This window comes from Bufo bufo, chromosome 5 (genome assembly GCF_905171765.1).
Source record: "Bufo bufo chromosome 5, aBufBuf1.1, whole genome shotgun sequence".
Lineage (NCBI taxonomy): Eukaryota > Metazoa > Chordata > Amphibia > Anura > Bufonidae > Bufo > Bufo bufo.
In genome coordinates this window covers 89,529,833-89,545,580 of record NC_053393.1, presented here as the reverse complement: position 1 = coordinate 89,545,580, position 15,748 = coordinate 89,529,833, and the positions used below count along the sequence as shown (strand labels likewise).

Below are 15,748 nucleotides of genomic sequence, written 5' to 3'. Positions count from 1 at the left end.
GTGGGAGGAATCCATATGTCCGGCGGGACCCTCCAGAGGCTGTGGGGCCTTCCCCTCAGCCCATCGCGGCAGCAACAGGGGAGTCAGGACCTGGTTCTGCAGGATCCCCTCCTGTCCCCAGGAGTCGGAGGCCTGCTCAGCGTGGGAGAGGTAGTGGCAGCAGAGGCAGCAGCGGGGCTGCGCGGTCGGCCAGGGCGGCCCGGCGCAGGCCCTTACAGGATGAGCCCCTTTCAGTGGCACACGAGGCTGCGCCTGTAGGTGCCAGGGACGGGCGCAGGCCTTGCCATGATGCGCTTCTTACAGAGGAGGAGGACGAGGCTGTTCTGGACGGCTCCCCGCCCCAGAGCAGGCCTCTTGGGCATGAAGACAGGCGTGCAGATGCTTATATGGAGGACAGGGAGTTGCGCAGGCCATTTCCTGAGGGCGGACAGTTTGCTACTGGTCCTGACACCGTGGAAGACAGAGTGCGTCCCAGAGCCATTCCTAACGCACCCAGCAGTGATCCGCCTGGGGTGCTGCCGTCGAACAGCGCAAGTACCCATCAAAGGAACGTCGTGGATCCAGGAGTCGTCCGTCAGGAATCAGGACCTGCGGCTGCCGGGTTCACAGCACCCGGGCAGTTAGGTGAGACATCACTGGGAACACTGTTATCTATATTTAATGTGGCGCCTGGGGCGGGGGGGAGCAATAGTGCTATTATCGGTGGTTTGGGGCGCTTGCTGTGTGGTTTAGCTGGGGTTAGTCAGGATAGGGGGGCAATGGGGGCTACCCCCTTAGCAGCGTGGGGGTTGGGGGCAGAAAATAGCAATGTACCGGCGACCGCTAACAATAGTAATGTAGCAGTGGCCAATAGCACAGGTGTAGCCGAATCAGTGTCAGTGCAGACGCAGGCGGGAGGTGAGGAGGATAGGCCCAGATTAGATGACGCCGCAAAAGGGGAGGTGTATGTTTGCTTTGAGGGTCCCCTGGGAGCGCATTTGAAAACGGAGGTGCGTGAGAAAATTTGGAAGGGAGAGTATATAGAAATTTTTTCGCTGCTTCCGTTGGAGCGGTTCAACCTTGATGTGGTAAAAAAGGACGGAGTAAGAAAGGAGGATGATGATAAGCGTCGCTATCGCCTTATCCCTAGGTCATTTAGTAATTGGCTACAGGCCTTTGCTATTTTGGCAAGTGTGATTGGGGAGAAGAGTCCGGAATGCTGTTCCCCTTTATTTTGCTATCTGGATGCTATTGGGGAAGCCTATAGAGTGTATGGGGGTTCCGGGTGGTTACGGTATGACGAGCAGTTTCGTCAGAGGAAAGCAGTCCGTCCTAATATGAGATGGGACCATAAGGACATTGCGTTATGGATGAGGGTGACAGCGCCAGGTAGGAGTGGTCAGTCCTTTCGGAGTGAGTCAGGGGTTGGGGTACAGCAAGGTACAGGGACGCCCCCAGTTGGAAGAGGATACTGCTTCCTTTTCAATGAGGGAAGTTGCAAATTCGGCCAAAAATGCAAATTTAGGCATGAATGTTCCGTGTGTGGCGGGGGCCATGGGGCTAGCAGATGTTTTAGAGGGGGTAGACAAAGGGGGGGGGGATAGTTTTGCAAAAGGGGCAGACCCCAGTGCGAGTGGAAAGGATGGTGGGGCATCTAAATAGATATCCGAACCAGGAGTTAGCTGAATTTTTGTATTCAGGGTTTAAGTTCGGTTTTCATATACCTTCACACCCGTTACCAGTCTTAGAGAAGCGGAAGAATTTGCGCTCGGCATTGCAGTTCCCGGACATAGTGACAGGAAAGTTAGCTAAAGAGGTTTCCCTAGGGAGGATGGATGGTCCGTTTGTTACATCACCCATCAGTAACTTGCGAGTTTCCCCTTTGGGTTTGATCCCTAAGAAGGAGCCTAATAAATTTAGGCTCATCCACCATTTATCATTCCCTAAGGGTGCGTCGGTCAATGAGGGCATTGACCCGGAACTTTGTTCTGTGGTTTATGCTTCCTTTGATGCGGCTGTGGAATGGGTAAGGAAGCTGGGTCCGGGTACCCTGTTGGCAAAATGTGACATTGAAGCGGCATTTCGGTTGTTGCCAGTTCACCCGGATAGTTTGTATTTACTGGGTTGCTTTTGGAATGGCGCATATTTTGTGGATAGGTGTTTGCCAATGGGCTGTTCAATATCGTGTGCATATTTTGAGCGTTTTAGTTCTTTTCTGGAGTGGGTGGTGGTTCAGGAATCAGGTTGTCACTCTGTCATTCATTATTTGGATGATTTCCTGTGTTTGGGGCCGGGGGGATCTAGGGTTTGTTCGTTGTTGTTATCCACATTACAGTCTGTTTTTGAGTGTTTTGGAGTCCCGTTAGCGGCGGACAAAACGGTGGGGCCGGCTACTGAGCTAAGCTTTTTGGGTATTGTCATAGATACACAGCGGATGGAGTGTAGGCTACCAGTAGACAAAGTGTCAGATTTAAGAACAGAGGTGGCGGCGGCATTGACAGCAAAAAAGATTCGTCTGCGGGACCTGCAGTCTTTGTTGGGCAAATTAAATTTTGCATGCAGAATCCTACCTATGGGCCGCATTTTTAGTAGGAGGTTGGCTTCGGCGACAGGAGGGGTGGTGTCTCCCCACCATTTTATTAGACTAGGCAGTGAGTTGAAAGGGGATTTGAAAGTTTGGGATTCCTTTTTAAAACAGTTTAATGGCAGAGCATTAGTTATGGGGGGGGTGGTTGATGCGTTTGATTTCGAATTGTTTACGGATGCTGCGGGTGGAGCGGGTTTTGGGGCGTACTGTGAAGGGCAGTGGTGTGCGGGTCGGTGGCCTGAGTCCTGGGTACGAAAAGGGTGGGTAAAAAACGTGGCATTGTTGGAACTCTTCCCCATTGTGTTGGCAGTCACGCTCTGGGGGGAGAAGTTTCGGCACAAGAAGGTTCGTTTCCATTGTGACAACTTGGGAGTTGTGCAAGCCATCAACAGTGTAACGGCTTCTTCCCCCCCAGTTATTTGCCTATTGCAGCAGTTGGTTCTCCGGTGCTTGTCCCTTAATGCTTGGGTGTTTGCGGTGCATGTGCCTGGTTCCTCTAACTGTATAGCTGACGCACTTTCTCGTTTTCAGTGGGAGCGGTTTCGCCAGCTGGCCCTGGAGGCGAGTCAGGTCGGATTGGTGTGTCCAGAGTCGTTGTGGGAGATCCTGGAGGTACCGTAGCTTGTCTGTTGCAGGCATCATTGAGTGAAGGCACGTGGAGGATGTACGATAGGGCTTGGAGTAGGTGGCAGCAGTGGTGTAATGACCTAGGGGTCGAGGTACTGGACGGGGAAATTCCGTTGTTACTGTTCATTGGCCACGTGAAGGATCAAGGTTGGTCGGTTGCCAAGATCAATGGTTGCATGGCGGGCTTGGCTTTCGGATTCAAGTTGCGGAATTCCCCGGACATTACTAAGTCCTTTTTGGTCCGACAAATTTTGAAGGGTTATAGAAGGTTTCAGCGTGTCAAAGATTCCCGCCTACCGGTGTCCTTTTCGTTATTATTACAGTTAGGGGAGCAGGTAGCTGGAGTGTGTCGCTCGGCTTGGGAGGTGAGCTTATTTAGACTAGCCTTTGCTCTGGCTTTTTTCGGAGCCTTTCGTTTAGGGGAGTTAGTGTGTGCAAGTGTGCAGCGGGAAGGGGGTCTGAGGAGTGAGGATGTAACGTTATATGACGACAGGGTGCTGATTTATCTGAGATTTTCAAAGACGGATCAGGAGGGGAGGGGTCATTTAGTCTCATTGTTTGAGGTGCCGGGATGTCTAGTGTGTCCAGTACGGTGTTTGCGTGATTTTCAAGGAAGGGCAGGGGTCGCGGCAGGCCCGATTCTCAGACATGAGGATGGCTCCTTTTTATCGCGATTTCAATTTATAGCGGTATTCAAGAAATGTTTGCGTAATCTAGGAATGGACTCTGGCAAGTTTACGGGTCATTCCTTCAGGATAGGTGCTGCCACGGAGGCTGCTCGCTTGGGGGTGCGAGATGAAGTGATTAAGCGTATTGGGAGGTGGGAGTCGGAGCGTTTTCGGCTGTATGTGCGTTTAGGGGCAGTTTAAGGCTGTGTCTAACCATGTTTGTCTCGTTCTTTTTTCAGGTGATGCCCCGTTATTAGTTTGGATCCTGGGCCATTCGTTCGTGTTCTGGGGGGCATTACGAGCGGATGTTCGGCAGAATGGGCGGCAGCTGGGGTTTGATCGGGGGACAGCCATAGTAAGATGGATCGGACGCAGAGGTATGGTGTGGGGTAGTGTTTTGCAGGAGGTTCATCGGCAAGCCAGGTTAGATAGAGTCCCAGATATCTTGGTGTTGCATGTTGGGGGAAATGACCTAGGGGTCCGACCTTGCAGAGAGTTGATCAGGGATATACGTTTTGATTTTTTGCGTTTGTGGTCCCTCTTCCCGTCAGTTGTCACTGTGTGGTCGGATATTGTCCCCAGGAAGGTCTGGAGGGAGGCGAGATCGGTTGAAAGGCTGAATAAGGCTAGGATTAAGCTGAACAGGGTGATTGGGCGGTTCTGTGCCAAACATGGGGCGGTGGTGGTGAGGCACCCCGAGTTGGAAGCAGGAACAGGAGGCTTTTGGAGACAGGATGGAGTCCACCTCAATGCGGTGGGCATTGATTTGTGGTCACTGGACTTGCAGGGAGGTATTGAAACAGCCCTCCGGGTGTGGCGGAACGCGCGAGCTTAAGGGCTGTCAAGCTGCGCGTTGTTGGCGGGGGGAGGTCATAGAAGCTGGGGCTACTGGATGGTAACGGTGAATGAGAGGGCCTCAATGGTGGGGCTGGACTCTCAGAGTTGGGGCACCTGGTTGGCTTGGTATGGCGTCCGTCAGTTGGTGTCCCCGAGCTTGTGGTACGCGGCTGGGGGCAAGATGGAATTGCCGTGGTGGTTTGTGGTCGTTTAAGGTGCAGTTAGGCGGCTTCTAGGACCTCCCTCGTCAGTTAGACATGTATATATTTATATATATATGTCATTGTTATATCAAGTGTTATGTTTATTCATGTTATTTATATTATTTAATAAAAGACGGCTGCTGTGGCCGATTTAATCCAAACAGTGGCTGTGTGTGGTTATTGGGAGAGGAAATGGGGAAGGTTAGTTAGCTAAATGATGGGGTAGTGGACCCGAGCGTAGCCAATAACCCTACTCAAGTGAGGCCGGACGAAGCGGCACGCTTCAGGGGAGGCCGGCATGAGGGGTTTTGTGAGCAAGGGTCAGGGAAGGTAAGGGTTAAGTGGAGGAGTGCAGGAAAAGGGGGGAGGAGCTAGAAAGGGGCGGGGAGCGGCAGGCTGAAGTAGTGGTGAGGCAGGTCAGCGCCCGCCATTTTAGGAGCAGAGAGCCAGCATCTCCCTCCCTCCCTCCCGTAGTGTGTACTTGGATGTTTCAGGGCGGCAACGGTATATTATAGAGGGGATGCATATATAAAAAAAAAAAAAAAAAAAAAATGTGTATTTTATAAATAAATAAATGTATAAAAAAAAAAAAAAAAAAATGGACAAGGGGTGGTGGACGGAGTGTGTCGTTAAGTGTTGCGTTTGTCGCAGCAGTCGTGGCGGGGGGAGGTCATAGAAGCTGGGGCTACTGGATGGTAACGGTGAATGAGAGGGCCTCAATGGTGGGGCTGGACTCTCAGAGTTGGGGCACCTGGTTGGCTTGGTATGGCGTCCGTCAGTTGGTGTCCCCGAGCTTGTGGTACGCGGCTGGGGGCAAGATGGAATTGCCGTGGTGGTTTGTGGTCGTTTAAGGTGCAGTTAGGCGGCTTCTAGGACCTCCCTCGTCAGTTAGACATGTATATATTTATATATATATGTCATTGTTATATCAAGTGTTATGTTTATTCATGTTATTTATATTATTTAATAAAAGACGGCTGCTGTGGCCGATTTAATCCAAACAGTGGCTGTGTGTGGTTATTGGGAGAGGAAATGGGGAAGGTTAGTTAGCTAAATGATGGGGTAGTGGACCCGAGCGTAGCCAATAACCCTACTCATGTTTATAAGAGAAATCACGAACTAAACCTACTAGTTACCCAGGTAGACCCAAACTAGGCTAAGTGGGTCTGGCCAACGGGTGGGGAAGGTGTCCCTTTACTGCTACCCTAGACTAAGACCTCAGCCCAGGGACGACCCCTGGTGGTGGGGACTCCCTGTCCTCGAACCTAGCCTAAACTCCTGTCTGGCCCTGACAGGAGGTAAAAAGGCTTGGTGTAGGAGTGGTCTACCGTGGGATAACTATCAGTAACACAAAAATAGGAAAAAGGTGCCCGCTGTATACAGCCCTCGTGACAATGTGCCAGGAGGTACAGGGTGCACCAAGACAAATAAAAGCACAAACGAAACACAAAAACGCAGAACAAGAACACTCTATTAATTCGATATATATTATAGAGTGGTAAGAGACATGAAACCCCGACGCGTTTCACCCACACAGTGGGATCATCAGGGGGTGATAAAGGGTGAGTATACGATGATATAAATGATGATAATCAAATACCTGAAGGTAAAACAGGTATAAGCCCAGTTGGCCAAAAATCAGACAGGCCCAATTGAGCACCAATGCGTTATACAATTTTAAAATCAGACCCAACCTTAAGATGAAGGTAACTAGATAAATAAATAGGTAGACGCCGGATGGCAGAGTACATACGGTCCGTTAAGCAGTATGTGATGGACACGCAGAGTGCACCGGCCCCTGTAGAAAAAGGGAAGACACATATATATATATGCAGACATAATGTGCAGTGCATGTGCATAATACGGCCATTAATGAAGGTTACCTTAATTAGGGGATGGATGGCTGGCAATTTAACAGTGCCACAAAAAAAAAAAAGACTCACCTGTCCCTGCCGCCCTGGTTTCAGCTCCGAGCTCCCTCCTCTTCTACCTGAAGACCCTGCTGCTGGAAGGGTGATGAGCCATCTACATGCATGTCAACACTGCCAGCCAATCAGTGGCCTCGGTGAAGGCAACAGACATGTGCCATGACTGCACATGTACTAACTGCTAAGGCCACTGATTGGCTGGCTGCGGTGACGTGTGTGTTGAAGGTACAATACCCTTCTTGTCCAATAAGGACTGTTAGAGAAGACCGGAAACTCGGCACTGGAACCAGACCACTGGTGACAGGTGGATCTTTTTTTTTTAACCCCTGCAACCTGCTGGTGCAGTAACTGAGAGGACTACTGCAAAGGGGCTAATTAGGGCCAAAACACTTAATTTTATCAAGTTAAATGATGTGATTTATTGTTGAAGAATTAACTTCTTTATGAACTGTGTGATCCTAACAGCAATGTATGGGAAATATAGGGTTGATAGTGACAGACTGTTTAGGTTACCAGAGTAATGGATATAGCCTCCCTGGCTAGAGAGTCTAGTCTGAGCAGAGCTACAGGAAGGACACGTGTGTGAGAGTTTCAAAGAACTTCTGTCTCTGAGACTACAGCTGCCAAAGGAGCAACTCTACTACCAGAGTCCGCCTGAAGGAAAGAGACCATACTTTACAGAAGGTCTGGAACAATTCAGGCCGTCCAGATAACATCAGTAAGGTATTAGTGTGTTTATGGCACAAGAGACTTTGAGATGGATTGGCCATCCATGTCTAAGGCCTGTACCCCTCAGTCTGGGAATTGCAGAAGGATTTAATAAAAACCTAATTGCATGTCTGTGGTTATTTTGGAGAGACTGGAAAGTGTCTTTAGAGTACTACAAGTACCATCATTGTTGCTGCCTATACACTGCTATTGGGAAAAAAATTGTGGGGGAAATGTCCCTGCATCTTATGGGGTCAATACTAATGAGCAGTTCCATTATGGAAGTGCTCATTAGTACCGGAGGACACGGAAAGCAGTGAAGGCTCTGTACTCATCACTTCCTGGTCCTCGGCTGTCGGCTGAGCTGTGGCTGCGCACAGCGTGAGGGTGAAGGAAGAAGAGCGCTAGAGGTAAGGGGCGGCGGTGTCTGGAGCAGGAGAGGTAAGTGTTTTTTTATTTTATGTCATCTGAGGCTGGGGCTGATCAAAAGAGGCATGGGGGATGATATGCGGCTGGGAAATGATCAAATGAGGCATGGGGCTGATCAAATGAGGCTGGGGGCTGATCAAATGAGGATGGGGGTGTCACTGTCTCCCCTGTGAGAGATCTGAGAAGATCGGATAGACTTGCGGCACATGAGTCTATCTGTCAGGTCTTTCTGTGTTTCCTTTCTGTTTGTTCTTGCTGGCAGGATCCTACCTCTCCACAGGTTCTGTTCGCTATCTGTGAAGAGGCTCTATTTAAGTCCGCCTCTTCCTGCTGACTTTTCTGTTAATATTTTCCTTCTGGAGTTCTATGCTGGTTGTTTGTGGATCATCTGCTTCCCTCTCGTCTCAAGGAGCAAGTTCTCCTGTTTCTCCTTGGTGTGTGTGTTGTTTCTAGGTCTCAGGGGGACGCTGGTCCCTTCACGGTGGAAGGCACCGGCTGTCTCATTCCCCGCTCCCTAAGTTAGGGTTAGCAGGGCAGCAGGGCATAGATTCCAGCATATGAGTTCGTTCACCATCAGGACTTGCTCATACTGTCAGCAGTCAGGGAGAGGCTCAGGGATTGTTAAGAGGTTACCATTCTCTCTTCCATAGCTTTGAGGCCTAGTCTGTTTTCCTGTCGCTGTTTATTTATTTGGTGTTCCTCTTATCCCCACTTACCGTGACAGGGGGCTGATCAAATGAGGCATGGGGGCTGATTAATTGAGACATGGGGGCTGGTCAAATGAGGCATTGAGGGCTGATTTGAGGCTGGGGGGCTGATTTGAGGCATGGGGGTCTGATCTGAGGTATGGGGTCTGATATGAGGCATGGGGGTCTGATCTGGTGCATGGGAGTCTGATCTGAGGTATAGGGGTTTGATATCAGGTATGGGGTCTCATCGAAGGTCTTTATGGGGGGTATTATTTATATTGGGGCTCTTATCTGAGGTCTGATTGTGTGTCTAATCTGAGGTCTGATTGAGGGTCTTATTAACATTGGGGGTCTAAATGGGACTGTGAGCTGAGGTCTGATTAACATTCGGGGTCTGATTGCTGGTCTGATCTGAGGTCTAATGAAAAAAAAAAATTCTTATTGTCCTCCTCTAAAACCGTCTTATGGGCCGTCTTATATGGCGAAAAATACGGTATACTGAGATCTACTTTGGAACTGTGCCTTTGGACTACTACTCTTATCATCAATCTAGTAAAGTAAGGCTTTATTTATTGCAACCAACGGGCCTGATTATTGACTCCATCATCTTTCCACCAATCACTCATCTGCACTCCTGCCTTGCACCCAGCCAAACAGTTCACCATGAAGGGCACCCCGACTACCACCAGGCAGGAGCCCCAACTCCAAGGTGTGCCCTGAGAGAAGGTTGCACCCTCCAGTCACTGCATGGCCCCATGGAGCAAGCTACTGTGATCTGTGAGTACTCCTACCGCCACCATAGCCACTACCACTCCTCCCATCCTCACCTCTGGGTTTGCTGCACCTGCACATATGAAAAGTGAACTCAGAGAACCCATTTACAGTCAGGTCCATAAATATTGGGACAGCGACACAATTGTAACATTTTTGGCTCTATACACCACCACAATGGATTTGAAATGAAATGAACAAGATGTGCTTTAACTGCAGACTGTCAGCTTTAATTTGAGGGTATTTACATCCAAATCAGGTGAACGGTGTAGGAATTACAACAGTTTGCATATGTGCCTCCCACTTGTTAAGGAACCAAAAGTAATGGGACAATTGGCTTCTCAGCTGTTCCATGGCCAGGTGTGTGTTATTCCCTCATTATCCCAATTACAATGAGCAGATAAAAGGTCCAGAGTTCATTTCAGGTGTGCTATTTGCATTTGGAATCTGTTGCTGTCAACTCTCAAGATGAGATCCAAAGAGCTGTCACTATCAGTGAGGCAAGCAATCATTAAGCTGAAAAAACAAAACAAACCTATCAAAGAGATATCAAAAACATTAGGCGTGGCCAAAACAACTGTTTGGAACATTCTTAAAAAGAAGGAACGCATCGGTGAGCTCAGCAACACCAAAAGACCCGGAAGACCAAAGAAAACAACTGTGGTGGATGACTGAAGAATTATTTCCCTGGTGAAGAAAACACCCTTCACAGTTGGCCAGATCAAGAACACCAGAGTGAATACAGAGGGTTCACCACAAGATGTAAACCATTGGTGAGCCTCAAAAACAGGAAGGCCAGATTAGAGTTTGCCAAACGACATCTAAAAAAGCCTTCACAGTTCTGGAACAACATCCTATGGACAGATGAGACCAAGATCAACTTGTACCAGAGTGATGGGAAGAGAAGAGTATGGAGAAGGAAAGGAACTGCTCATGATCCTAAGCATACCACCTCATCAGTGAAGCATGGTGGTGGTAGTGTCATGGCGTGGGCATGTATGGCTGCCAATGGAACTGGTTCTCTTGTATGTATTGATGATGTGACTGCTGACAAAAGCAGCAGGATGAATTCTGAAGTGTTTCGGGGAATATTATCTGCTCATATTCAGCCAAATGCTTCAGAACTCATTGGACGGCACTTCACAGTGCAGATGGACAATGTCCCAAAACATACTGCAAAAGCAACCAAAGAGTTTTTTAGGGGAAAGAAGTGGAATGTTATGCAATGGCCAAGTCAATCATCTGACCAGAATCCGATTGAGCATGCATTTCACTTGCTGAAGACAAAACTGAAGGGAAAATGCCCCAAGAACAAGCAGGAACTGAAGACAGTTGCAGTAGAGGCCTGGCAGAGCATCACCAGGGATGAAACCCAGCGTCTGGTGATGTCTATGCATTTCAGACTTCAGGCCATAATTGACTGCAAAGGATTTGCAACCAAGTATTAAAAAGTGAAAGTTTGATTCATGATTATTATTCTGTCCCATTAGTTTTGGTTCCTTAACAAGTGGGAGGCACATATGCAAACTGTTGTAATTCCTACACCGTTCACCAGATTTGGATGTAAATACCCTCAAAGTAAAGCTGACATCAGTCTGCAGTTAAATCACATTTTGCTCGTTTCATTTCAAATCCATTGTGGTGGTGTATAGAGCCAAAAATGTTAGAATTGTGTCGATGTCCCAATATTTATGGACCTGACTGTATATAAATGATACATACCTTTCAACTTCTGTAATTATTTTCCATTTTCACTCATTTTGTTGGTCATCTTTACTTGGTGCTGATTATGCCATAACAGTGCCAGATAATTTCTCTCTCAAGTATGGCACTGGCAGCCTTTATAATAGAATATATAATTTATTTACAGTAATTTTATAGATTTATTTAATATCACAAATCTCTTGAAATAAAACAAAGGAAAAGATGATGAAACTGAACCTGTTTATAGATAATAACAAAGTTCAACCAGCGCTTAAAGTTATTTTTCTCTTGTGGCTGTAAATATGACGCTTATGAGATTTGTTTCCCGTACTCATTTACTTTAAATACATTGCTGTTTTCCGATTATGATTCTGGAAGACATACTTGTATTATACTTTCCATGAAAAGATAATGGACTGTGCATCTTTTGAAGATTTCATATCCTGCTTCTCAGCCGCCTTTTGATATGTTTAAATAATTGCTGTTTCCGCTAGCATAATGTGTTCAATGATAGTATTCTAAACCTAGATCCGCAATTATCTAACCATTACTATATGATTTGGCCCCTTTTTTTTTAAAGCGCATCATGCCCAGTTGTATGTGAGAGGTTGGCCCACTTATTTTCTGAAGACTTATCATTATCATTCATATAAATAATAAAACTATTAACCGCCTTCCACCACAGCCATTTTCCATTTTTGCATTTTCATTTTGTACTCCCTGCCTTCCAGAAGCCATACATTTTTTATTTTTCCGTTTACCTAGCTTTTTTCGTGGGACAAGTTGTACTTTCTAATTGCATCATTTAATATTCCATACAATGTACTGGGAGGAGGGAGGATTACAGATAACATTTTAACATCATTCACTCTGCGGTAAAAATGACAGCTACCTTTATTCTGCTAGTCAGTATTATTATAGCAATACCAAATCTATATATATCTTATTTTTCGGACTATAATGCACACTTTTTTTTCCTCCAAAAGCAGGTAGAAAATGGCAGTGCATCTTATAGTGTGAATGCTAATGACTGCTTCCATTTTGGAAGCAGTCATTAGAATGCAGGAGGTGCGGGGATCTTTTTCTAGATGCCACACTGCACGTGTCCTAACTGCGTACAGTACAGCTGTGCGACGTCAGGTCGCAGTGCAGCCCTAGGCCAACAGAATATCAGGGAGTGAGTGCCAGCATGGTCCAGAGCAGTTGAGGTAAGTTTATTTATTTTTTGCTTGATGGAGCTTGAGAATCTGATCTGAGGAGGAATGGGTGTCTGATCTGAGGTCTGATAGGGGTCTAGTCTGAGGATTGGGGGTTTGATCTGAGGTCTGATGGAGCTTGGGGATCTGATTTGAGGTCTGAAAAGAAATGAGGGTCTGATCTGTGGTCTAAGAAGAAATGGAGGTCTGATTGGGGTCTGATAGGGGTCTAATTTAGAGGTATGATGGAGCTTGAGGGTCTTATCTAAGGTCTGAGGAAGAATGGGAGTGTGATTTGAGGTCTAAGAAAGAATGGGTGTCTGATACAGAGGTCTAATGGAGTTGGGGGTCTGATCTGAGGTCTGATTTAGAGGTCTGATGGAGCTTGGGGGTCTGATGGGGGTTAATTTAAGGTCCAAAGAAGGATGGGGGGCCTGATCTGAGGTCTAAGAAGTAATGAGGGTCTGATACAGAGGTCTAATAGAGTCTGATCTGAGATCTGATGAAATTTATTTTATGTTTTTCCTCCTCTGTATCCTAGGTGCATCTAATTGTCTGGTGCATCATAAAGTCTGAAAAACACAGTATTTTATCTTATGCTTTAATACTTTTTTAAAAATGAAAAACTTCCGACTTTTTGATCACATTTTATAAAAAAAAACTAAAATTGTTAATTCAGTCATTTTGATTTCATTTTACATTTGGACTTTATTGTACAAGATAAGTATTTCTATAGCTGAATAGTTAGGGCATTGGTTAATAAATCTGGATAATATTCACTCAACAGGGCAATCTTGTTTGTCATCCACTTTGCAAAACTGGAGAGATGTATAAGATGAAAAATATTTCAAAATTTTTGTGCAAGTAAGGCTACTTTCACATCTTCAGCTGTCCTTTAAAGCAGGCTGTATCTCTAAAGCGAGGAATCGGCCAGACAAAAAACTTTGCATGCAGCATTTTTTTTTTTCAACCGATTCCCAGCATATTTGCCAGGTAGCTGACGAATTTCTACAGGACCCCATTATAGTCAATGGGATCTGACGAACAGGTGGCAGTATCTGGCAATGCTGGATCCAGAGAACTCCAGTAGGCTGTTTTATTCTGGAACAGCCTGCTGGAGAGAACTGCCGCAGGTGTGAAACAAGCCTAAGCCCCATTTTTGTGATTTTTTTGATGGTAAAATTCTTTGAAAATTCCCCCAACTTCCAAAAAGCATTCAAAAAAATTCTCTTACAGCAGTGTATCAGTCATTGATTTTCCCATAACCATCATCATTGGCTGTGCTAAAGATGTCCAACACGGTGACATGACTATACATCACTGGCACTGATTAGCACAGCGACTCCACTTTAATGTCAGGCCATTCGAAATTCTGACATTTCTAAAGTCCAACGCCATAGCCAGAAATGTCTAAGCTATAATTCATTTATTTGGTCTTCACTGCTCAAACAGTAATTTTGGAAGGTCTGCTATATGTTTTATAGATGAGGATATTTCCTTCCAGTAGTTGATGATTACAAGATAATTGAATTGCTCTGTTGAGTGATCAGGAAACGTGTAGTGATCTCACCGATATCTTCATTTCCCATCCTCTAACGAGTCCAGCTCTTCTCACTTCCTCTTCTCATTAGTACGACATGTTGCACTTAGTGGGGGGAAAAAGCAGTTTGTGTCTTTCTTTATACGAAGATCTAAATATCACCTGAAGAGCAATGAAAACCTCCAACTAAGAAGTCTCATTGAGCTGACTACAACGTGCAATGCATTCATTATGTTGGCTAGGTTCTCACAGAATGCCTATATTGTATGAGCTCTCTGTAATTAGAAAGTCAGCAGTGCATTCATGTGATAACGTAATAACGATATCTGCATCTACATGTGCACAACAACACTGGGCTCCAAAGCATGAAATCTCCAAGTCTGCTTTCTCTTGGGTGAATGCTCTATGTATCCATTGCTGGAACCACAAGGAGGATGATTAATTGAGCAGCTTTTATGATACTGTCTAAAAGAAAAACTGACTTGGTTGTCCATAGCAATCAATCACAGCGCAGCTTTCATTTCTCAAGAGCACTATAAGAATTCAAAGCGGCGCTGAGATTGGATACTATAGACAACCAGGTCAGTTTTTATAACGGTACAGCCACATGGTCAGGTTTCTGCAACCAGGAGTGAATTTAAAAAAGAGAAGTCGTATCTGTCCTTTATACTTTCTTTCCGTTTATGACCCACTCCTGATTTTGGCTTCCAAAACTGCATCTAGAAACCTGACCATGTGGACGTACCCTAAATCTCCCCATGTGCACCATACTAGGGGCTCATGCACATGGGGAATACCCATAAAGAATCCAATGGAGTATGACGCCATTTTTCTTTCGAACTCTGTTTTCTTCATTGTGAAATAGGAAACATAAGGCCCTCATGGACCTCCATGGTAGCCATATTGTGTATCCATATAAAATATCTGAGTATGAGTCCCTAATACATGCTTAACTAGGGTATACTTGCCAACATTTAGAAATTGGATTGTGAAAGGGGTTTGAGAGCTTTTTCAGGGGTGAACAAGCCCTGTTTTTCAAGACCCTATAAGTGCATGTTTGGGTGCTGGGGCTGATGCAGCACCCCTGGGCCACATACAGCTAGCACTCACGGATGCTGTGGTGAAGGAAATTTCACAACTGCTCTGGGAGTGCAAGAGGTCTCCACTTTTTCCCTGAGAGAGTTGACAAGAATGAACTAGGGGTAATAACATACAGAATTTTTTTTCTTAATTATGGAAGAAAATACATTTCACAATTCACACCACCAAAATAGAAATGGATTCCTACTCTAACAGTACACAGAAGGCATAGTCTAGCACACCCCTGCAGCCAGGCTAAGCCCCTGAGGGTATGACCACATATGGTGGATCTGTTACAGATTTTCCATTGCAAAAATTTAAATTGTAACTTCCAGAATGATGTACTACATGTGGATTGTGTCGCAGAGTTCATGTGGAAATGCTTCGTGTTTGCAGCAGAGTGCTTCGGCATTGCAAAAAGTGAAATCTGCAGCACAAATCCACAATATAAATTGCTGCTGATTCCGCTGTGAAAATTTTCCGCAGATTGTAGAGGGCATTTTTACTAAATATCACCAAAGCAAACACATTTCTTCTCCTGGACTGCAAACATCAGGTCACACCTGCTGTCTATAGTGTATGACGAAAGCCTACTTCCCAACATATGAATCCCAAGCCGTGAGATACCCACCCAGTTTAATATGGGAACACCCAAAAACTGATTAGAAATGCCCTATTGTTGAGGGGCGGATTGGCCATAGACCCTACAGGGGAATTTCCCGGTGGGCTGAAGCCCAAGAGGCCGCCTGAGTCCTCCTCACGGCCGGCCATTGGAAGTTTTTGGGAATGTATTTTGTGCTGT

General features: G+C 46.1%; 1 protein-coding gene across 1 annotated transcript; it reads left to right on the top strand.

Moving 5' to 3' along the window:
• The first annotated feature begins 2,169 nt into the window (after positions 1 to 2,169).
• LOC121001250 lies at positions 2,170 to 4,828 on the top strand. Its single transcript, XM_040432241.1, has 2 exons — positions 2,170 to 3,178; positions 4,101 to 4,828. Exons 1-2 carry the CDS (start codon positions 2,414 to 2,416, stop codon positions 4,116 to 4,118), a joined length of 783 nt encoding a protein of 260 aa, XP_040288175.1. The 5' UTR covers positions 2,170 to 2,413; the 3' UTR covers positions 4,119 to 4,828.
• The last annotated feature ends 10,920 nt before the right edge of the window (positions 4,829 to 15,748 follow it).